The sequence below is a fragment of the Pongo pygmaeus genome, chromosome 23, assembly GCF_028885625.2.
Source record: "Pongo pygmaeus isolate AG05252 chromosome 23, NHGRI_mPonPyg2-v2.0_pri, whole genome shotgun sequence".
Lineage (NCBI taxonomy): Eukaryota > Metazoa > Chordata > Mammalia > Primates > Hominidae > Pongo > Pongo pygmaeus.
Window position 1 is genome coordinate 47,732,631 of NC_085931.1, and position 22,175 is coordinate 47,754,805.

General features: G+C 51.1%; 1 protein-coding gene across 2 annotated transcripts; it reads right to left on the bottom strand.

Annotated features, from left to right (window-relative positions):
- Nucleotides 1-1,194: 1,194 nt before the first annotated feature.
- On the bottom strand, nucleotides 1,195-20,329 carry IFT27 (intraflagellar transport 27). 2 transcript variants are annotated; one of them, XM_063663027.1, is made up of 9 exons: nucleotides 19,664-19,748; nucleotides 18,533-18,649; nucleotides 11,919-16,720; nucleotides 11,719-11,798; nucleotides 11,208-11,267; nucleotides 10,031-10,090; nucleotides 7,799-7,916; nucleotides 6,784-6,893; nucleotides 1,195-1,401 (listed from the first exon to the last, which is right to left on the bottom strand). In XM_063663027.1, exons 3-9 carry the CDS (start codon nucleotides 12,028-12,030, stop codon nucleotides 1,303-1,305), a joined length of 639 nt encoding a protein of 212 aa, XP_063519097.1. In that variant the 5' UTR covers nucleotides 12,031-16,720; nucleotides 18,533-18,649; nucleotides 19,664-19,748; the 3' UTR covers nucleotides 1,195-1,302. The 2 variants fall into 2 exon arrangements, with proteins under 2 accessions (XP_063519097.1, XP_054325870.2); XM_054469895.2 differs by lacking the exons at nucleotides 11,919-16,720; nucleotides 18,533-18,649 and having other exon boundaries at nucleotides 19,664-20,329.
- Between the last annotated feature and the right edge of the window lie 1,846 nt (nucleotides 20,330-22,175).

A 22,175-nucleotide genomic window follows, 5' to 3' on the forward strand; every position in this document is an offset into this window, starting at 1 on the left:
GCTGACACCGTGTGCCCAGATGCCCTGCACACCCGTTACTTCACTTCTTACAGTGACCTTGAGAGGTAGCCTAACCCCCATCTGCTCCCGGCCAAGCTCGGGAGGAGGCAGAAGAGGACGGCGGCTGGGAGTCGGGCTCTGGCGTCCATGATCCTGGCTCGGCCACCCCTTGGCTAAGTGTCTTAATTCTCTGACTCCAGCTCTTCATTTGTAAAAGGGGGATGGTAAGACTCTGCGCTGTAAGGACTAAATTAGCGAATATATGACATGTGCTTAGCTCGTGTAGAGACATGGCAGGTCGTAAACAGGAACCAGGGCAATTTCCATTATTGCCATTATCATTGGGACAGGCCCAGGTTGGTCCACCCCAACGCTAGCACTCTGCATGACGCCCCTCGCTCCTCTGGAGGGAGAGTGCTGAAGTCCTCTGGGGCACGGGGGCTGAAAGAAGCCAAGACCCCTGGGGGAAGGTAACAGTCAGGGAAGGCCTTGGATGCCAGACCTTGGCCGGCAGCCTGATGTAAAAGGCGGTGAGGCACCTCTGTGGGTCTTTAATCAGGGGAGTGAGACGATGAAAGTGGTGTTTTAGAAGATTAATCTGGCAGCAGAGACAGGATGGAGAACAGTCAAGCTCAGTGCGAACAATGATGCCGGCTGCCCGGCTCCCCGAGGCAGGCCGGGGCCCTGGCCTCCCCGCGCTCAGCCTTCTCTGCAGCTGTAGAGGCTGGACCCGCCACCAAGGGACAGGCACCAAGGAAGGCCGGCAGAGGGCACTGTTCTGCCAGTGACAGGAGCCACCTCCAGGGAGGTCTGGCATCTGGCTAGCCAGGAGCAAGCAGCAGAACGGACTCTGTCAGAATAAAGGAGCCATCAGCTCCATCTCAGCCTCGGGACAGGTTCTGAGCTGGGCATTTCAGCTGTGGGAAACCGTAAACAAACGCTGGGCCAGGCCCTTTCAATACCCACTGCGGGCTTCACTTTTGCAGTGGGAGGCCCTTTAGGGAGCCGGTGCACCCTGCCACGCAGTGGGCAGGACCACCCCCTCGAGCAAGGCAACGTCCCGAAGCACCAGCCTCACAGAAGGGAGGGTCAGGGTCCCGAGTGGGGCTCCCGGCTGCCCTGGAACCGGCAGTGACGCAGTGGCCCAAGTGTACAGTGGAACTATGGCCACCCAGGCCAAGAGTGGAAGGAGCTGCTGCTTCAACATTTTCTCCTAATTTTATTTAAAGCCATCATTATATATTAAAAGTGCAGAGGTAATTCTGTCTCCTCCAGTTGTGCGGCACGATCTGCTCCAGCTTTTCATGCCAGCGCCCGGAAAACCTCCACCTTCTCCTGGTACAGTTGGTGGAACTGCTTGGCCAGGCAGTGGAAAGGGGCTTCGAAGTTTTCCATCTCTTTCTGGAAAGACAGTTTAAAAAGGTGGCTGTGTTACTTTTAGAAGGGTCAGAGGGCCAGCTCTCACTCAATGCTTCCCTCATTCAGGGGCTACCTACTTTCCACCTCATTTCATCTTCACACCCTTTGAGGTAGCCACTTTCATGGATGCCAATTTTACAAGAAGGAAACTCAGATGGATTCAGGTTAACTCAGAGATGAAGGTACCTTGCAGGAAGCCACACACCTTGTGAATGGTGGAGCTGGGGCCTGAACCCACGTCTGTTTCTACAAAGCCTGTGCTTTTAGTTGCAGTCACTGTACGTGTGACGAGATGTGAAAATGAGACCCTTCCTCGCTTAGTTTTGACTGAGGCTCCAAAGGCCAAAGCAAAATCCAGGCAACCAGGAGCCCCCCATCCCGAAGAAGAGCTAGACAGCATGGGGCACCCTCTTCCTAGGCTGGTACTGGACCCAGGCCTGGGATGAATCGAGGTGAGGTGGCGGCTGGGCAAGCCAGGAGAGGGCTACCAATGAGACAGCCTCACTGCCTCCTTTGTCAAACTAAACAGCTGCAGCAGCACCTCCCTGAACCAGCGGGGGCCAACTGGAGCCAGCCTGGTGCTGTCTTAAGGGGGCTCGGCTGGGACCGCCTCCAGGAGGGTGACGGGTCCCAATAAGAATGAACAGCCAGGAACTGGGGCTGCAGGAGCAGTGAGGGGGGACCACCTGTGAGAAGCAGCCTGCAGGTGAGACAGCGCCACTGATGGGGTGGGGAGGGGCATCTCAGAGGCGCCCATGGGGCACCAGCCGGATCCACCCAGCAGGTATGGAGTGGGCCACGACAGACCCCAACAAACATGCTGCACTACTGGCTCCGGTCTCTCCCTCCCGAAGACTGTGAGACGAGGTGTGACTTAAATCAAGTTCAGAATTTTGACAATCACCCAGGGCTGGGCACTTTAATACCTGAAATCATGAATATTTTTGTGACTAAAGGAGCCCAAAAGAATTTTTGTTACCTGAGAGAGAAAAGAGAAGTTAGGGAACTTGCCCTAGATTTTATCTAAGCGGTGGAAAAAACGGGCCCTTCCAGGGTGCGCAGGGACAGGCTGGAGGGGAAAGGAAATGGCGCCCTCTCACTTAACAGCCGCTCTCTCTCACTCTGTGGGTCCATGTGTGCATTCAAAAACTTTCTCAGAAAAAAGTTGGCAGAAAAAGGAATGTACTACTTTCAAGACAGCAGCTCAAGCTATGAATGCACTAAGAACCTGTTTTGAGACAATCCCTGGCAGCTGGCAAAAGTGCAACCTTGAGAAGAGGCCGTGAAATATCCCCAACGAAACAGAAGGATTTCCAAACTGAAGAACGTTGCAGAAAGCATCAAGCGCGGTGCCTTCGCTTCACAGATGAGTAGTTTGGGGCCCAGCGGGTGAAGTGGCCCAGCTGGTTGGTGCAGAGCCCAGCCCAGCATCCAGATTCTCTGATTTGGGAAGAGCTACCTTTCCTCGAGGCCAGCGGGGATGTGTGAAGGAAACCAGGTCCCGTGAAGAAAGTTACCTGGAATTTCTAGCAAGGGAAAGCCTAAGCAAAGAAAACAGTTGGCCAAGAGGAAAGACAGTGGTGATAATGCTGAGAGTGCCGAGGAAAGAGTGGAGAGTTTGTAGCCGAGATGAACATTTATAGTAAGCTCTCAACAGCCAAGGACTTGAAGGCCATCACCCTCCAGCTGGACACGGGAGCAAGAATTCAGTACATCCTGAGGGCCCTGCTGGTTGTGCAGAGCACAAGGTCCTAGGGAAGCCAGTGTTGGGGTAAAACACTGCTTCCGTCGAAAGTAGAGTTAAGAATGGAATGGAAAAAGACTGAGGCCTGCATAGTGCACGCATAGGGATTTCAAAATGGATTTGAAAACACTCCACAACGCAATCTTGGGAGATCTCAACATAAAAAGGAAGGAATTCAATGCAGGTGAGCCTCAATAGACACCACGGCGTGCTTCTGAAATAGATGGAAATTGAACTGTTTTCCAAATACTTTGAGAGGGTTACCAATGACAAGAACCCTTTCGTCTGATCACTAATCATCTCGCTTACACAGTCAGGACAGCTGTGGAGTAGGTCTGCTTAGAGTGAGGGATTCTCAGGGCAGGTTCAGGCTAGTGTTCAGTCTGGCCTAGAATTGTGTTCTGCAGAGTCCCACAGCAGGCTCTGCGGGAGGCCAGGGTACCCCTTCTAGAAAACCCAAGTTTTCCAGCTGGACAGGCCTGACTCCTAGTTCTGTTTCTAGCCCTCGTTTAACTATGCAACCAGGGCAAGCTACATAACCTTTCTGAGTCTGTCATCTGTACAACACAGGAGTGTTACCTTGTAGGGCTGTTATGAAGCCTAAACAAATAATGTGTGCAAAACACCTAGCACACAGTAGGCCCTCATCAAACGTTACTGCCCCATTCCTCACTTGCCTGGGAGGGCAGTGATCACCACGGATTGTTCTTGCACTAGTTTGTAGGGACCTCCTTTGGGTCGGCAGGATGGTCTCTGCGGCATTTAGGCAGAAGAGAGGAGGAGATGGGCTTGGCGTCAGGCCTTGGCTGCATCTCAAGCTGCGTTTGGTTATATTTCCTTTTTAATTACAGCTTTCTTAACCGAGCTGGCAGTGGTGCTTCTGTGAGCCTCAACTCAGGGGGGACTAGTTAACTTGCACAGATAATAGCAAGTGCTTACTGCAGCCTCTTGAAGCATAGTTTACACCCACCCACTCCAACACCTGAACAGAGTTTAACCGGTAGCCCACTGGCCTTTGGTGACTCATGTTTTGGAGGTTGGGGTGGGTTTTAATTTCTGAGTTCTATCAAGCGTTCTAGGGAATATCGAATATTGGGGTGCAGGGACAATTTCACAAATGAATGGAGGAAGGGAGAATACTGAAATCCTGTTTGCTAGGGCACTACCACCTACTGCTTTGCACAAAGGTGTGCTGCAGAAAAGATGACAAACCCGCTATACAGGAAAAGCTGATTTGGACTTCATTAATTTAGCATTTGTGATAATTGGACCAGAGGCAAGGGTGATATTTATCTCTGCACAAGCCATGAATACAAGGATTTAGCAAGTAATAACAGTATAAACAAGATTCTAGGGGCAATATTTATACTTTAAGAAAGCTAACATCTACTGAGTGTTTACCAGGTGCCACTCTGTGATCCGTGTTTTATATGTGACATATTACTTGATTCTCATATTTATTACTTGATAAGGGATGTATTTTATGATCCTCATTTTACAAGCCTGAGCAACCAACAGGTGAAATAACATGTCCAGGTTCCCACGGCGAGTTCTGCCACTCACCATGGGAGGTCAGAGTGCCTGCCTTCACTGCTGTACTTTCCCTAAGGAAGCATGCTGCTTTGGGGGCGTTTTATAAGCTCGGACAGCAGCACTGGTCAAGGTTCCTAGACGCAATAGCGGAAGTGTCTAGAGCCAAAGTCAAGCTGGAGCAGGAAATGACCTCCAGAACATTAACCAGCCCATGAGAAGATGACCTCCAGAACATTAACCGGCCCATGAGAAGATAACCTCCAGAACATTAACCGGCCCATGAGAAGATGACCTCCAGAACATTAACCGGCCCATGAGAAGATGACCTCGAACATTAACCGGCCCATGAGAAGATGACCTCCAGAACATTAACCGGCTCATGAGAAGATGACCTCCAGAACATTAACCGGCCCATGAGAAGATGACCTCCAGAACATTAACCGGCCCATGAGAAGATGACCTCCCATGAGAAGATGACCTCCAGAACATTAACCAGCTCATGAGAAGATGACCTCCAGAACATTAACCGGCCCATGAGAAGATGACCTCCCATGAGAAGATGACCTCCAGAACATTAACCAGCCCATGAGAAGATGACCTCCAGAACATTAACCGGCCCATGAGAAGATGACCTCCAGAACATTAACCAGCCCATGAGAAGATGACCTCCAGAACATTAACCGGCCCATGAGCAGATGACCTCCAGAACATTAACTGGCCCATGAGAAGATGACCTCCCATGAGAAGATGACCTCCAGAACATTAACCGGCCCATGAGAAGATGACCTCCAGAACATTAACCAGCCATGAGAAGATGACCTCCAGAACATTAACCAGCCCATGAGAAGATGACCTCCAGAACATTAACCGGCCCATGAGAAGATGACCTCCAGAACATTAACCGGCCCATGAGAAGATGACCTCCCATGAGAAGATGACCTCCAGAACATTAACCAGCCCATGAGAAGATGACCTCCAGAACATTAACCAGCCCATGAGAAGATGACCTCCAGAACATTAACCGGCCCATGAGAAGATGACCTCCAGAACATTAACCGGCCCATGAGAAGATGACCTCCAGAACATTAACCAGCCCATGACTCAATTTTGAGGGCCACAGAATCAGGTCTAAAGGTCACAAGGTGAGGTCCAAGTTATGACCATGACTTTGCCAGGCCTGGTGGTCTCCCCAGCTAGCAACCCTGGCGAGGGGCAGGGCAACCAACACTCGGGCCCCTGCTGGCTCTGAGATGGATGTTCAGGGCCACTCCTGCTCCTAGAGGGCAGATCATCACTTCATGCCCTTCCTAGTGGAGTCTCACGTGAGGGGTCTGGTTGGTGCAGCCTGGGTTACATGCCTGCATCTTGGCCTCACGGAGGATGGGACTTTAAAACTCCCAAACACAGGAAGCAGGTTCCTCAGTGCTGGACAGCTAAAATCATGATACCTTAGGTTGGTGCAAAAGTAATCGCAGTTTTTGCCGGGAAAAGTGTACTGAAGATGCTGATAACAAATCACTTGCTTTTTGTAATGAGGTCTTCTGCTCTTTTAACTGGCAGGCACTTTGTGGCCTGGAGTCACCCTATGGCTGCAGCAAGGTGAGGATGGGTGGCACTGATGGGAATTAGAGGCCATGAGTCTTAATCCTGGCTCCACCCTTCACTAATCATGGGACTTTGGACAAGCCACTTGAGCTCCTCAACACTGGAATGGGAACCGTGGGGCCAACTTCTGGTTCGCAGGACTGATTGTGAGGGCCACATGAAACAATGTTCCAACAACATCTGAACCCAGAATATTGCATGCAAACGTCAAGGGTCATGATCACCACACACAAAGCACTTGTATTTCTTACTAGTTGAGATACACCTTTTCCCAGGGTTGGCTGGCTGATCTGCCTTCCTGTTATGTCTGAGCAGCTACTGCTATATTGAGAAGAGATCTTGGGTAAGAATGTAAACATCAGTTCCAAATGAGACTCTGCATATGGTGGAATAACAGCTCCCTGCACGTGAGGTCATGTGCAAGACCGCTGCCAGCAGAGGCCCACTCCAGACTTGGCGACGAGGCAAGTGGAAATACTCACCACGGATGTTTCAAAACATTCCAGGCCCTGGCCCAGCGCCCATGCCCGGGCCTCAGCTGAGTCCACTGCTCGTCTGCCGGCCAGGTCTGTCTTGTTCCCAACTAAAACACCTACTCAGAAGAAACAACCAAAATATGGCACTTCACTGTCACAGTCTGGAAGGACAGCGGGTGAGATGAGAGCACTATTTTTGAGGGGTGTAAAGCATCCTCTGAGAGCTGCCTGACTCGAGGTGGTGAGCCCCCACAGGGAAAGCTGGGGGTCTCTCGTGCTGGCCCCGAGGACCACAGAGAGACAGGTGGGCTTTGCTTTTCATGCACAGCTTCTGCTAGATCTTTTTTCTAGACCTCACGTGTATCTGTCTCCCTTGCCTCCTTAAAGGGCTGCAAACGCGTGAAGGCGAGGGCCAAATTTATGTGAGCCTTTGTAATAATTCCGAGCACATGGAGCAAACTGTAAACTGGTCATTAATACTAATCTAAGGACTCGGCTCGGAGTCAGGGATTCAGAGGCAATTTAGTTCAGCTCCCAGCTGCATCAGCTGCAGCTAATTTTTGAGCCTGTCTCTGGAGATCACTTTCCCTGGTCTATAATGAGGAGAATTTGTTGATCTCACATAGGGACGAAAAATAAACTGATTTAAAGCATTCAGAAGTGACAACAGGACTTGAATGTTTACTTGTACCCCATATACAAGAAAAAATTAGGAACTCTTCCTTGGGGTTAGCTTTCTGGAATTAACCACTGATATTAGAGCACCCTCCCGTTACTGAGTCGCCCCACAGCCCTGCCAGGTGGGTGTCCTCATTCCCATTTCCTAGACTGGGAGAGGTGTGTGTGGTGACTCACCGAGGTTGGCACGGCTGCTAAGCGGCAGGGCCAGTGTATGCCTTAGGCCATCAAAGTCCAAGCCCAGGGCCCCTTCTCCACCCACAGCTACCTCTGCAATGCCCTTGTGCTCTTGAACCGAAGGACAGAGATGCCGCTGGGAAACATGGGTGTCTGCAGCTCGTACCTGGGAGAGAGATGCCTGGAGCCTGTGACCGAGCCTTCTCCAGCCACTTGCTGCAGTTGTTGAAGGATTGTTCATTGGTCACATCATAGACGAGACATAAGACATTGGGACTCTCCCACTGTGCAAGAGGGACAGGATGAGTATGGGTCAGTAACAGGAAAAGTGACTTCAAGGCTGGGAGACAATTTGGCCTTCCAAGGGAAAGGATATGGGGAGCAGAGGGAAACAAGAAACGAAAACAGCCACACCCACAGATGTCAAACAATTTCCCCAAAGGAATGAACGGAGGGCCACGTTCAGTGGCAGGAGGCAGGGCTGGGGCGGTGCCACCAAGGACAAGAGCTCATGTCTGGGCCAGGCTCTGCTGGGCACTTCTGTGCCTCACTGTGAAACCTCCCAACTCGGTAGAGTGTCTGAATATTCCCACTTTGTAGCTGAAGAAACCAAATTCAGGGAGGGTAAGTGACTTGTCCAGGCCTGACAGGCTTTAAAAACAAAGACAATGATGACAGAGATGGGGGACGACTGAGGTCTTCTCTACCCATCAATCTGCTTTCACCTGCAGCTGGCCTCATTCATTCATTCATTCTCCACACATTCTTACGGAGAGCCCACCACCATGCAAGTTACGTTTTTGTGCTTTGCAGCCCTGAAAGAAGATTCTTTCTTCATTAGCCAGCCTGGGAAGCTTGTTTGCTTGCATCTTCTTAATAAGGGCTGGCTTGTTAAAATGCAGAGGGCACTTTCTGCTTCTCTTGCCATCTCTGCATCAGCCTAATCCAAACCACACTGACAACTGGACAGGGCTCCATGACCCAGTTAAGAGCCAAGTCTACACTCTCAGGGGCTGTCGCCTTCAGGGGCTGCTCAGAGTCCTGGGATGTCCTGCTGCCTGCCCCTGGACATAGAACGGCCCTGTACAGGCTGTGGGTGCGTGTCCTGGTGCTCGTGACTCTTGGCCATGCCCTGGTTTCTGGATCCCCCAACCTCGCACAATTAGGACCTGGTTTATTTCCGGGGTGTCAGTAACCTCCCAGGGTACAGAGGAGAATCCTTTTCCCTCCAGATTGGATTCCCTTTCGGATCCTTGGAAGGCCAGCCCAGAGTCCACTCTGGAGGGCTCCTCCTTACCCTACAAGGCTGTGGTGGCTTCTGGCAGTGTCAGGGATGGGAGGACCGGGGACTAAACTGATGAACCCTTCACTCCACAGATTAACTCTTGAACTCCTGCTAGAACACATTGAGCTCTGTTACATGCACACAGGAGACACCTCAACGTGGTTTTAATTCAAGAAACCCTCCTTCTTCCAGGCTTCAGTGAGGGGGTCCTGGAGAGGCCTGGCATCAAGCTAAAGCCAGAGCGGGTGAACCAGGAGTCAGGGCCGGCTGGAGGGGAGGGTGTGAGCTGACGGGTGGCACATGGCCTGGATTTGCCCAAATACATCTTCCCTTCTGCTGGGCATGGCAGCCCCAGTGCCAGGCCATGCACACAGTAGGCAATTGGGGCGAACGTCGTGAACCGATGCATGAAGCCAACTCTGTATGAAATCACTATCGTTAGATCTACTTCTCTTAGGCAACAAAAAAAGGGGCAGAAAACAGTTCCCATTAAAATGTGGCTGTTCTTGGAAAGGCAGGGGAGGGCTCTGGAGAACTCAAACCTTCTAATTAGCTCACTGGCCCAGATTAGTGAGACTGTTACCGTGGAAGGTACAGCAAGTGGATCCTGCGAGGCTGGTGGGACGGGGGTGGATGGGGCATGGTGAGGCCTGGGCAGCAACAGGGGCATGTTCCAGAGCAAACCCCAGTGGAACGGCAGAAAGTGAGCCTCGTTATAGGCTGAGGCCTCTACAGCACTTCCCAGAGGGGAAGGAGGCAGTCTGTACTGTCCTGGGAGGTAGGGGACACCATCTGAAAGGACACCATCAGGAGGGTGTTGCTCTAAAGAAGGGAGGCCTCACACGGGGAGGGCTGCAAGGACCGAGCCACAGGGCTCTTGGCCCATTGGATCCTGGGCACCCCAGAGCTGGGGCCCGGGCAGTCACGCGCATCAGCTGCTCCTTCTTGCCAAGTAGCCACGAGTCCTGGGCTGGGAGGAATGCCCCTTAAAGAGCAATGCCGTGGGAGCTTCCCAATAGCACAGTGCAGGGAAATTGCTGTGTGAGCACTGTCAGGGGTAAACGTTTTGGCAGGAGGTGGTGATGGTCAGGAAAAAGATCATGTGCTACTTGCCAGTTTATCCAGCATTTCCGAAAACAGTTCCTTGCCAGGAGAGTCAAAAATGAAGAGTTCCTATAATCAGAAAAGCAAGAAAAGTCTCCACATGGAAAAACCACAAGCTACGAGTCACTGGTATCACTCTCAACTCACACTGGACTTGTCTTAGGGGAGAAACACAGGCACCCACATCTTCACACATGCTCTGTCTTTTCTCCCAGGCATGAGAGAAGATGAAGGGGAAAGGAGCGAACTCCAGAGTCTTAGAGAGGCAGTACGACGGGTTCTCGCACCAACCAGCACTTTCTGTGTGGAGTCTCACCTCTTGTAACCCTGACTGCAAAAATACCAGGAACAAGCTGACTTCCCACCTGGCAGAACAGAACGCTAAACAGGCCGGCGAGTGCTCTGGTTTCCAAAAGGTCATTCTGCACTTTGTTAACCAAATTGATTTTCAAATCTTAGAACAATTCTTTCTAAACGAGGTCACGGAGTAGGCCTGGGGAAGGTGTTTCAAGTAGGACATTCTGTAACCCTTCTGGGATGGCTAAGGTATGATGCAGACAGAGGGTGCGGGATGACCCTTCCTGCCCTGTCCAAACCTTCCTCAGCCCATGTGAGAGCCCCCAGGGCTGCTCCCCTAGGAAATCACCCCTCGGCTCCCCCACAAGCTCCCTCCTGGCACTGGGTATTTCCTGGCTGGCCTCTGATCCCCGGCATATGCCGTCTAAACATCAGTACCATTGTCTGTTTTGCATATTGGTTACCTGGGAACTCACCTTTCTCTTCATCAGAAGTACTTATACTTTTTTTTTTTTTTTTTTTTTGCTCACAGACCTCTTTAGGAATCTGGTGAAAGCTACAAACCCTCTCTCTAGAAAAACACACACAAACACAACATCTTGCAATTCACTTTCAAGAGCCCCAGGTTCCCATAAAGAGACTCAAGAACCTTGATAGTAGAGAACAAGTTCTTCAAGGGCCAGGCCCATATCCTAGTCCTCCTTCCTTCCTTCCTCCTCCACCTCCTCAGTCCTTCCCTTGAATGCTTCCCGATTCTATTCCAAAATGCTCAGACAAGTCTAGACCACAGCCTTGCACTGCATCTCTCCTAGGGAGGATGGTGTGACCACAGAGACCCCGGGCCCAGCTGGGGGAGCCCTGAGTTCCCTTGGGTAAAGGCATCACTCACCACACTGTCTCCCGTGTCAGGAACTGGCACTGTCTTCACCACCAAATCCATTCCTGTTGTCTGCCGAGGAACACCAAGAATGTTAGCATTGAGGGCCCCCAAAGGGAGAGCATGTTACAGGAGGACACACACAAGCACCCCGAACCCAGGAGGGCTATCTCACAAGCACCCCGATCCCAGGAGGGCTATCTCCAGTGGAAGGGTTTGTTCTGGACTCATTCTGGTGAGAAGCAGCTCAGCATGCAGAAGTCAGAGGGGACCAACTAGTCCTCTCCACCTCCCTGCCCCGATGTGAGCTGCTACACGTGGTGGCCAAGTTGCTTGTGGCCATTCTGCTCTGTAGCCGACCTCTCACCCTGGGCTAGTGGAAAAAACGATCTCCACGTGGCCCTCCAAGCAGCCTTTCATCAGCTGTCTTAAGGCTTCCCTCAAGGAACTTCGCAGTCACTCACTCATGGTGAACCGAGCACTTCTCTTTAAGCTGTGTCCAGGTCTTGACTCCCCAGCTCACCAGGGTGTAGCTTTTCTGGAAATGGGCTCCGTCACTGCGGAAGATCTGTGCCAGGGCGGTCTTGCCCACTGCTGGGTCTCCTTTGAGATCAGAAAAGAAGAAAAAGAACGCCTTAGTTCTCATCCGACTTGAGAATCTCCCGCTGCAGAATATTAGTCTAGAAACCAAAAACTTCAATGAGTTTTGAGAGATGTACTTGCCTCTCACGGGAACTTGTTCTGAGGCCGCGGGCAGGGCACAGGTCCATGAGACTGATCTGCAAACCTCACAACAGCCAGAGCACATTTCTGCACGGCTAAGCCTTTTATCCATGGGAACTGACCCAGAAGGTAACAGAGCTTACGGGGGGCTTTGGGGCCCTGGAAACGGAACTGACGCTCTTCCACTGAAACATGCCCTATGGGAAAAAGCTGTCACTTCCAAACTGGAATTTACTTTGAAGTCTTGAAGGTAAAGAATTGTGACTGGCACTGACAGGCAGACTCACCTGTCCAACTGACCCAATCTGGGTTGACAGCTTCCACCTGAATACTTTTTTGTGTGGGGGGGTCGGGGGTGGAAGGGTCTCTGCATTTGTGGAAAGCAAGAAGTCTGAGGCTACGTTCGTCATTCTGAAATCTCTTTCCAAATGCTGTGCTCTGTCTCCATCGCAGAATACCTGTCTGTGACCCGAGGATTCATCTTCCCAGGGGCCTCTCCACCAATTCTATCCACAATAGCAGTCACCTCCTCCAAGCTCGTCTCTCACCTACTGGCTTCATCTCCCTCTCCTCTGCTGGTCAACAGCCCCAGAAACTGGTCCCTCAGAACTAAAGGTTTATGTCGCAGTTTTCAGTCTGAGACCTGAGCCTTTCACAAAACTGCTGGGAGCCATTTAATCGAGCACTCCTCCTGTGCCCGTCACGGGTGCTGGAAGCTCTCCCTGCCCATCTTTAATTCCCTTTGCCCTCCCCATTTTCCCTCTCAAGGCTCTGCTGAGCCTCCTTTGATGCTGATTGTTTCCATTTGCAAACTCTTTTCCTCCTGAGTCTTACATGGACTTGCACTCCACCGTCCAGGCCCTGGCAGAACATGTGCTTTCTGCTTCTCATCCTCTGGATCCTTAGCAAAATCAACACCGCACTCCGCGGCTTCCAACTCACATCACTTGGTACCATCTCTTCACCTTTGCTTCCCATTTTACAGTCGGCTTCAACACTTCTTTCCTCGACTGCTCAACAGTCTGCCACTGTTCACTTTTCAGTTTTGACTTTTCCCACCTATAATTTTCTCTTGTAAGACAATTATTTCAATGCTTGTGGCATTTCATTTTATGTGAACTCCTCCAGGTTTGAGTGAGCTATTCAGGTCCTGCTTTTCTATTTGTCATCACTCCTTAGAAGGGAACCAATATGTGCTGAGCCCCCTCATGGGCCTGTTCACACAATCCCATTCATTCCTTCCCCGCCAAGGTATCATTAATCTCACCTGACAGATGAAGAGACTGAGGCTCAGAGAGGCTGGATAACTCGCCCAGGATTCCAACCTCATGCTCTTCCCAGGCCCTGCTCCTCTCCTAGAGCTCAGGGACCACTTCTGACACTTTTCTTGTTTTGAGACGGAGTCTCTGTCATGCAGGCTGAAGTACAGTGGTGAGATCTAGGCTCACTGCAACCTCCGCCTCCTGGGTTCAAGTGATTCTCCTGTCTTAGCCTCCCGAGTAGCTGGGACTACAGGTGCGCGCCACCATGCCCAGCTAATTTTTGTATTTTTAGTAGAGACAGGGTTTCAGTTGGCCAGCCTGATCACAAACTCTTGATCTCAGGTGATCTGCCTGCCTCTGCCTCCCAAACTGCTGGGATTACAGGCGTGAGTTCTGACCCATTTTTAATGCTGCCCCTCCAGGACCTCCTCACCACAGCCTTCCATGACATCTGGGGCAACCACAGCCTAGACTGTCACAGGGTACCCATCCATCTCGGAGCAAACAGAGCGCATCACTTTCCTTCCTTGGGCCCTGACTGCGCCCGCCCTCCCGACTCCAGCTGTCCTCCTGAATCCAGCTGGAAGTCGGCTCCTCCTGCTTATGAGATTCCCCACAGATTTGTTCTGGTTAATTTCATAAATCTTTCCTCTGACTGTCAGTCAGAGTCACCAACACTTACAAGAAGCTGCCTGTGTTGGCTATGAGGGCTCAGAAGCACAGGGAGGTGAAATAACAGATAAACACATTTGCAGAGCAACAGGATGACAAGTGCAAATTCAAACAGCACAAACTGAGAAGCAAGGCATCTGGGGAGCATCCAGGAAAGAAATGAATGAGAGGCTTCATTGGGGAGGGAGGCTTCCCTAGGGGTAAGAGCTGGGCCTGGGGGTGACAGCAGGCAGGGCGCTGCAAGACAGAGAGGATGACGTCTGCAAGGGCATGATGCAAGGTCACCTGTGACCTCACAGTTGCCAAGGCTGATGGCCTTTTCTTGGTTCTCATCCTCCTTGACGTCTCTGAAGGATGTGAGTCAGCCTGAAGTGACCCCTTCCTTCCCGAGTCCTGTCCCCGTGGCCTCAGTGACCCTGCCCTGGCCTGGTTCTCCTGCCATCTGCCTGCACCTCTGCCCCCCGAGTGTGGTCATTCCCATGGGCCTGTCATCGGTGGCGCTCTGCTCCCAGTCCACTCCATCCCACTGACTCTCGTCACCTTGACAGAAGGCAGGAGCTCCCTCCCAAGCTTTGTCTGTATATCTAAAAACCCATGTGTGTTGCCACTAGAATGAAGGACCTTCCTCCAACCTCAGTCTGTCTACAGCCAAACTCTGTCATGCCCTGGTCCTGAGTGGGCTGCCCCCATCACCCAAACTTTCTGTTTGTGATGCCACCGTGTGTTTTCATAGTCCCCAGATTCAACGGGTCACCTCTGACTTCTCCTCCTCCTTCCTCCCGTCTCCAGGCGGCCTCCCTTGCACTCCTTACATCCTTGGCTGAGTCTCAGCCCACCTCTGCTCGGCCCTCCCTGCTGACCCCGCCCCAGTTAGCTCAGACCTCACTGCTGGGTTTCTATCTCAGCCCCAAGCCCATCCTTCCACAGTGTGCTGGGGAGGGGCCTCTGCAGACACGTTTCTCCCTTGCTAGGAGCTTCCTGTTAGGCTCTGCCAATGGGAGTTCTGGAAGAAGAAGGGAAGGCTGGTGTCGGGGGAGAGGACACTGCTCTTCCCACCTGCTTCTCCTTTTTCTTAGTACTACCCTAGCAATGGCCTGCACCCCAGCAGCACTAACTGCTTCCTGTCTTGGGGGTGTGTGTGTGTGTGTGTGTGTGTGTGTGTGTGTGTACTGCTTCCTGTCTTGGGTGTGTGTGTGTGTGTGTGTGTGTGTGTGTGTGTGTGTGTGTGTGTTTCCCTACTCCCAGACCAGCTTATTGCTGCCCCCAGAGGAACCAGCACCAGCGGTCAGTGCCCTCTTCTCAGAGATCCACACCTTGGCTCCCAGCGCCCCTCCTCCCTGCTTCTGGGCTGAGAGCCCCACATGCTTCCCTCTGCTTCCCCAGCTCGAGAGGCAGTGCTCCTTCCTGCAGTTACTACCCGTGCTGCCTCAGTCTCCCCCTTTTCCTCTTCCAGTCCTCTAGCACCTGTGTCATTCACATCCTACTGAAATCCTCACTGTTGAAATGCCGAGCAGAGTTGCTGGTTTTTGCCTGGCCCCTGACTTACGTAGTCCTTGGTACCAGGAGTGGTCTTAAAACACGGACCCTCCAGGATGGTTTGGAACTGGTTTGGTGTGTCTTGCCCTGAACACAGGGCTGGGCTCCTCCCAGTGGGAAATGGGTCCTGGTGCTCTGTGGCATGTGCTGGGGTCACGTGGCGGGTGACTGAACTCCTGAGGTGCCGGCACCAGCCGGGTGGGGCCCCTTCCTCAGGGGTCCGGATCCCAGCTCCCTGGGGCTCTTCAAGCTTGTGACACCTCCGACCTCTGCCCGCCACTCTGTGTCATCTCAATGCTGCCTTCTTGCTTCCTCAGTTCTCCAACACTTGATGAAGCAATTCCATACATTAAAATTTCTCTGCTGAAATGACGACTGCATTTTCTGTCTTCCTGACTGGGCCTTGAACACTTCTTTTCTCTGTTTTCTCCCGGCTCTAATCTGCCCAGAGTGTGGCATCAAGAGTTGGACCCTCATAATACAGTGCCTCCATTTCGGCAAACCTTCACACAAACCCCACTGAGGATTCCTTCATAGCCTACCCATCTCCACGGTCAGCCCTAACCCACCTTCCCACTCTCTCCCCAATAATCCCTTACCCCAAATCTGGGCTCTGCATTCCTGTTCTCCCAGTCCCTGAAAATTCCTCAAGGCCACCTCCTTCCAGGTACCCCTAGACCAAATTCAAATCCTGTCCATTCTCTGCAAGGAAAGCTCAAATAATACCCTTCCTGCACAGCCTCTGAAGGCCATCTCTCCCTCCTTCATCTTTATCTGTGTGGCTAATGTGGGTCGTTGCTCAGTGGTAGTGCAAGATGTGATGTCACAGCAACCCTCCCAGGAGGCTCTATTACCATCTCCGTGTATATCAAGAGGCAGAATATTATGGTACTTAAGGGCACAGACTCTGGGGCCAGACTCCAGCTCCATCACTTTCTAGCTGTGTGAGTTTAAATCAGTTACTTAACCTCTCTGTGCCTCAGTTGCAACATGTATAACGTAAGATAATCATAGCACCTACCTTGCAGAATTGTTATGAGGATTTAATGAGTTAATATGTACAGTGCCTGGCATATATAAGTACTATTTAAGTATTTTTTAAAAGGTAAACCAAATACAGATCAATGTCAAATGTTGTTTTCTTTCTTCTCCAGAAACAGAACAAGTAGCAGCTGTGCCTGGAGGCATTTCCCCGCATTTGGCACACAAAGGGCATTTGCTTTGTGTTCACTGTGTTAGAACTTAGTTCTTCCTTGAGTGCAACTGATTCATGCTTGCAGGCCCACTGCATCTTGCACGGTGACTCTGACGTAGTAGGTGCTCGGTGAGTATCTGTTCAATGCATAAACACTTGAACTGAACGTCAGGTCCTTCAATGACCAGTTATGTGAAAGAAAAAACAGAGTAACTCAGTTTAAACAGTAGGGCTGTGGGTCATGGATGGAAAAATAAAACCAATGGTGTGTGTGTGGTGGGGATGGGTGGGGGGTGTCAGAGGGGGCTGATTTCTGGGCTGAGGTTCTTTTGGTCCCTGGAAACTTCCAAGAGGAAATGCTGTGGAAGCCCTGAAAAGAGGCTGCAGATTGAGGCGCAGGCTGGAGTTCAGGAGCCACTAACCAGGCAGTCGCTGCACTCAGGTGAAAGAACTACCCAAGGGAGTTGGAGGTAAAGAAGGGCACAAAGAGGCCAGGCACGGTGGGTGGCTCACGCCTGTAATCCCAGCACTTTGGGAGGCTGAGGCGGGTGGATCACTTGAGGTCTGGAGTTCAAGACCAACCTGATCAACATGGTGAAACCCCATCTCTGCTAAAAATACAAAAATTAACTGGGCATGGTGGCGTGTGCCTGTATCCCCAGCTGCTCCGGAGGCTGAGGCAGGGAATCATTTAAACCCAGGAGGCGAAAGTTGCAGTGAGCTAAGATTGTGCACCACTGCATTCCAGCCTGGGAGACAGAGTGAAATTATGCCTCAAAAAAAAAAAAAAGGGCCTGGCACAGTGGCTCACGCCTGTAATCCCAGCACTTTGGGAGGCCGAGGCTGGCAGATCACCTGAGGTCAGGAGTTCAAGACCAGCCTGGCTAACATGGTGAAACCCAGTCTCCATTAAAAATACAAAAAATTAGCTGGGTATGGTGGTGGGTGCCTGTAATCCCAGCTACTTGGGAGGCTGAGGCAGGAGAATCGCTTGAACCCAGGAGGTGGAGGTTGCAGTGAGCTGAGATTGTGCCATTGCACTCCAGCTTAGGCAATGAGAGTGAAACTCCGTCTCAAAAAAAAAAAAAAAAAAAAATAGAAGGACACAGAGGAGCACTGCTTGAGGATAGTGTAGCTTGGGCTAAAGCCCTGGAAATCAGATTGGGACCCAGGGTCTGGATCATACAGCTCTGCCACTTCCAGCTCTGTGACCCACGGCAAATGTTCTCATTTTTCTGGGCCTCAGTTGCCTCATCTGTAAATGAGGATGGCAATAATACCAATCCCACAGGGTTGCTATGAGGATTCAGTGAGACCACCTGTATTGAGGGTCTAGCACAGAGCTGATGCATCCAAAGCTCTCAGTGAGTTAGCTCCACGATGAAAACCGAATTTAAAAAGAACCCAGAGAGAAGCCCATTTTAAAAAAAATGTAACTTCAGAAAATAATGTTCCCACCTTATCCATAAGGAAATTAAAGCTCAAAAAGTGCTTTGTCCAAGACGACACAGCCAATAAGAGGAACAGGCAAAATTACTTTTGTTACACAACACTGCCTCCTCTGGTGCTCTGGAAACTGGAGACTCTCCTGAGAACCACTAATTTATTTTGTTCCAGTATGATTCAGTTACTACTGTCAGTCATCTTTCTGTGTGACCCTTTTATTTTCAAATTATAAAAGCCATTAAAAATATTATCATTTATTCTCAGTCTGGAAGAGGGGAATTTTTTAAAAAAGGAATCTCTTTTTCTCTATATAAATTTCTCACCACTTCTTTCCTGAGCTGGCCAGGGAAGCCTGGAAATGTCACAGGTTTCAACAGAAACATGAGTTAAGAGTTTTGGAGTTGGGCAGATCTAGGGGCTGAAATCCTGCATAGGGCCTTCACTAGAGGTTGACCTTGGCTGACATCTCTCAGAGCCTCAGTAAGATCAGAACAATCCAGTACCTGGCCAGGCACAGTGGCTCATGCCTGTAATCCCAGCACTTTGGGAGGCCGAGGTGGGTGGATCACCTGAAGTCAGGAGTTCGAGACCAGTCTGGCCAACATGGTGAAATCCCAGCTCTATTAAAAATAAAAAAAAAAAAATTAGCCGGGCATGGTGGCGTGCGCCTGTAATCCCAGCTACTCGGGAGGCTGAGGCAGAGGAATTGCTTGAACCAGGGGGGTGGAGGTTGCAGTGAGCCGAGATCGCACCACTGCCCTCCAGCCTGGGCAACAGCGCGAGACTCCGTCTGGAAAAAAAAAAAAAAAAAAATCCAGTACCCAGCCCAGTGTGCTATGGTGAGATGATTACATGCAATATGTGTGCTTCACATGCAGTAAGCACTCAGTAACATGCATATGTGTTTTGCAGTCTATAATCCAAGCTTATTGTTTTTCTAAATGTGCAGACCGATACAAATGTGCGTGCCACATATTCATCCATTCTAAAAGTATTTATTGAGTACCTACTATGTTCCAGGCATTGTTCTGGGTGCTTGGGATGTATCAGTCAACAAAACAAAGATTCCTGCCTTTGGGAGACTCAACATTTATGCACTTCTTGGGGTGGGGCAGCACAGTAACTTTGGGTCTTAAAGACAACACACAAGTGCCTTTTGCAAACTCTGGTCACCACACTCAGGTCACCGTTATCAGAGGGGGTGAGGTCGGGGGAAAAAAATCCCATAGTAAAGACTACCAAAGTCACTGATGCCTAACTTTGGGGTACAGTAAATGTTTAGCTGAAGCACTCAAGGTTTGCTTAAGTTTTGTTTGTTTTGTTTTGTTTTAACAAGTCTGCTCCTCCAGAGTTGTAACTAGTGATTTTTTAACGAGTCAGCTTAACTGGTGAAGGTGGTCTCAGAGTATGTGACAGGGAGCAGGGGGAAATCCACTGGAGCTGCGAAGTGCCCTGGAAGATCATTCTCCTCCGCGCCTAACGTAATTTACTGTATCAGTAATTGCAATAACTCGCCTTTGGGAGACAGAAAGGAAAAGAAGGTAGGCAATCTAGGTGAACAAAAGCTCTGGATGAATTATGAAGGCTCTGGACTCCAGAGACCACCGTATTCAAGCGCAAGTTTTCAGACTCACCTGCCAGGATGCATTTGGCTGCCAGCTTCACCATGGTAACCAACACTCCCGCGAGCCGTACCCAGAGGACAAGAGCGGCTGCTAGAGAGGCGGGTGGGTGGGCTTCGGGCCCTGGGCTGGCCTGGGACGGGAAGGTGGGGAGGGCTGATCTCAAGGGTCAGTGGCCGCGACGGGGCTGGGGATGACCGAGCCCGGCCCTCTGGGCTGGGGGCGGGTGGGCAGGGGAGGGCTCCAGGTGGGCCCGGCTCGAGGCCCGACACGGCAGTCTGAAAAGGTGCAAGCGAGCGGACACGGCCTGTGCTCCCCGCCCAACCGCTCAGCACAGCCCTACCCAGCGGGTTCAAGGAAAGACGACCCGGCTCTCCTCCGATCACAAGTACCGGGCCGAATGCACTCTCCAGGCAACCATAGCCCACCTGCCCCGCCTCCTCCTCCTCCTCGCTGACCCTCGATTGGTTGCCGCCAAAAGCTCCCACCCTCAAGGGCTCTCAAAAATCCAATGGGAGTAGAGAGCTGGGATAACAGCCTTTTCTTGAGATGCAATTCGTAGAGTTATCAGTTCTTCAAGTTCAGTCTGCTTGACGAGTGGTTATAATTGACGTCAATCAGCTTCATATCCCGCCCCCGCTGCGCCTGAGAGTCCCGAGATAAGCCTCCACGTCAAGCAGTCCGAAGCGGTGACAAGAGAAGCTTTCTGATTGGTCAGAGTCTGGCTTGACCCATCTTCGGGAGGAATAGGGATTCGCCACTCCTGCTGTCCTTCTAGAAGTGGGTTCGCCTACAATGGGGCAGGTTGGGCTCTAGGCGGTCTGGAGCGGCGCCTGCGCAGTGGGCCAGGCCGCCGCTGTAGAGGCCGTTTTGACTTCCTTTGACTTTGCAGCGGTTCTCGCGGCTTCCCCGGTTCTCGGGTTCTGCACAGCGCGGCTATTATAGTGCATCGAGAAGTTCAGTCCTTGCCCCGCATCCCGCAGGGAAATCTCATTTTAAAAGCCCAAAGATGTAATGAGCGTTAAAATCTAAAATATGAAGGTGTTTTATTAAAGTGATGTTTGTGAACAAAGGGAGAACAAATACACTTTGATGGGGCTAAGCGGTGAGACTCGGAAACTTGAAGTCGTACTTTCCTGTTAGTCCATTCACTCTCTGCAAAAGGAGAATGCATCACTAACCTCGTTGCCCGTCACCCAGGGAGGCTCTCTGTACGCGTTTACCGGGTTGGGGGTGCCTCTTGCACGTGATCAGGGGGTCAGAGACCTAAATCCCTGGCCTGGACAAGTCACCTCATCCCTCAGCCTCTCAGGATGGGCCTAGGAAAACCCGCCTTGTGGGGTGGTTGTGGGGATGGAAGGAGAGAAACGTATGAGTGCCTGGGAGATAGTAGGTGCCCACGTGATTGTGGGTTGGATGGGAGAGCGGAAGCTTATCTGGACAGATTTGGTTTATCATCGCTGTCACTGGTTGGCCGAGTGTACACCTTGTTCTCGCTTTCTCGGGGCCCCTGGGATTCTGATGGCTGATGCTGAAGGGAAGAGCAGCCCCTCAGCAAAGGTGCCTGTATGAAAGTTCCACATTCCCTCCAGACGCCTAGAACATTCCACCTCTCTGCCACTCTGCACCTCAGAGTGGCTGCCAGCCTTGTGTGGAGGAATAAAGACATACACTCTATGAATAACTGATGGTTTCGGCCCCGAATCCAGAGTAAATGCAAGTTGTCTGAGATGTTCTTTCCTTGGGATTCATTCCTGGTGCTACGGTAAAGGTCTGTTTCTCCTTCATTTCCCGTAACTGCTTTTCTTCTTTGGTGACATCACCTGAGCCTGTCTCAGACACCCCAGGTCTGAGTGAGCAAACAGCCTCTTTCTGGTCTTCTGCCTTCCTCTTGCCGGCTCCCCTCCAGGCCAACCTGTTCACCATGAGTGACCCTGTTAATCCCTTAAAGGACCCCATTTGGTGAGTCACCCTCCCGAGGCAGCTCCACGTAGCTAAGACACAGACACACATCAGGGCAGCCTCCGAAGCCTCGGTTCCTTCATTTTGCATGGTGGGTAATGACAGAGCCAGAGCATAGCCATCTTGGACAAGCACCGACATTTTAAAGTTCTCCTTGATCAAAAACTGCCTAAATCCAACCCAAAGGGCATCAGCCTAATGGCTAATGTCAGAATGACCATAAACCACAAGTGACATCTCCAATCAGAAACATTGCAACCCTAAGATAAACCCACCCCCTGACAAGAGACATGCAGCCCCGAGATAACCTTCCCTCTGGTCAGAGAGATGTCAGCCCCAACATAACCCACTCTGGGACCAGAGACATTCCAACCCCACAGTAAACTTCTCCTCCACACAGAAACATTCCAAGCCTGTGATAAGCTCTCTTGCCCTAAACCCTTAAATACTTTTAGTCTGTAAGAGAGAGCACGCCTGACTGAAATTGGCCAGAAGCCCCTCTCAGGTTTATTCTCCAAAATAAACCTGTATTTAACTGTTGAGCCACTTTTCATGTTTCTTT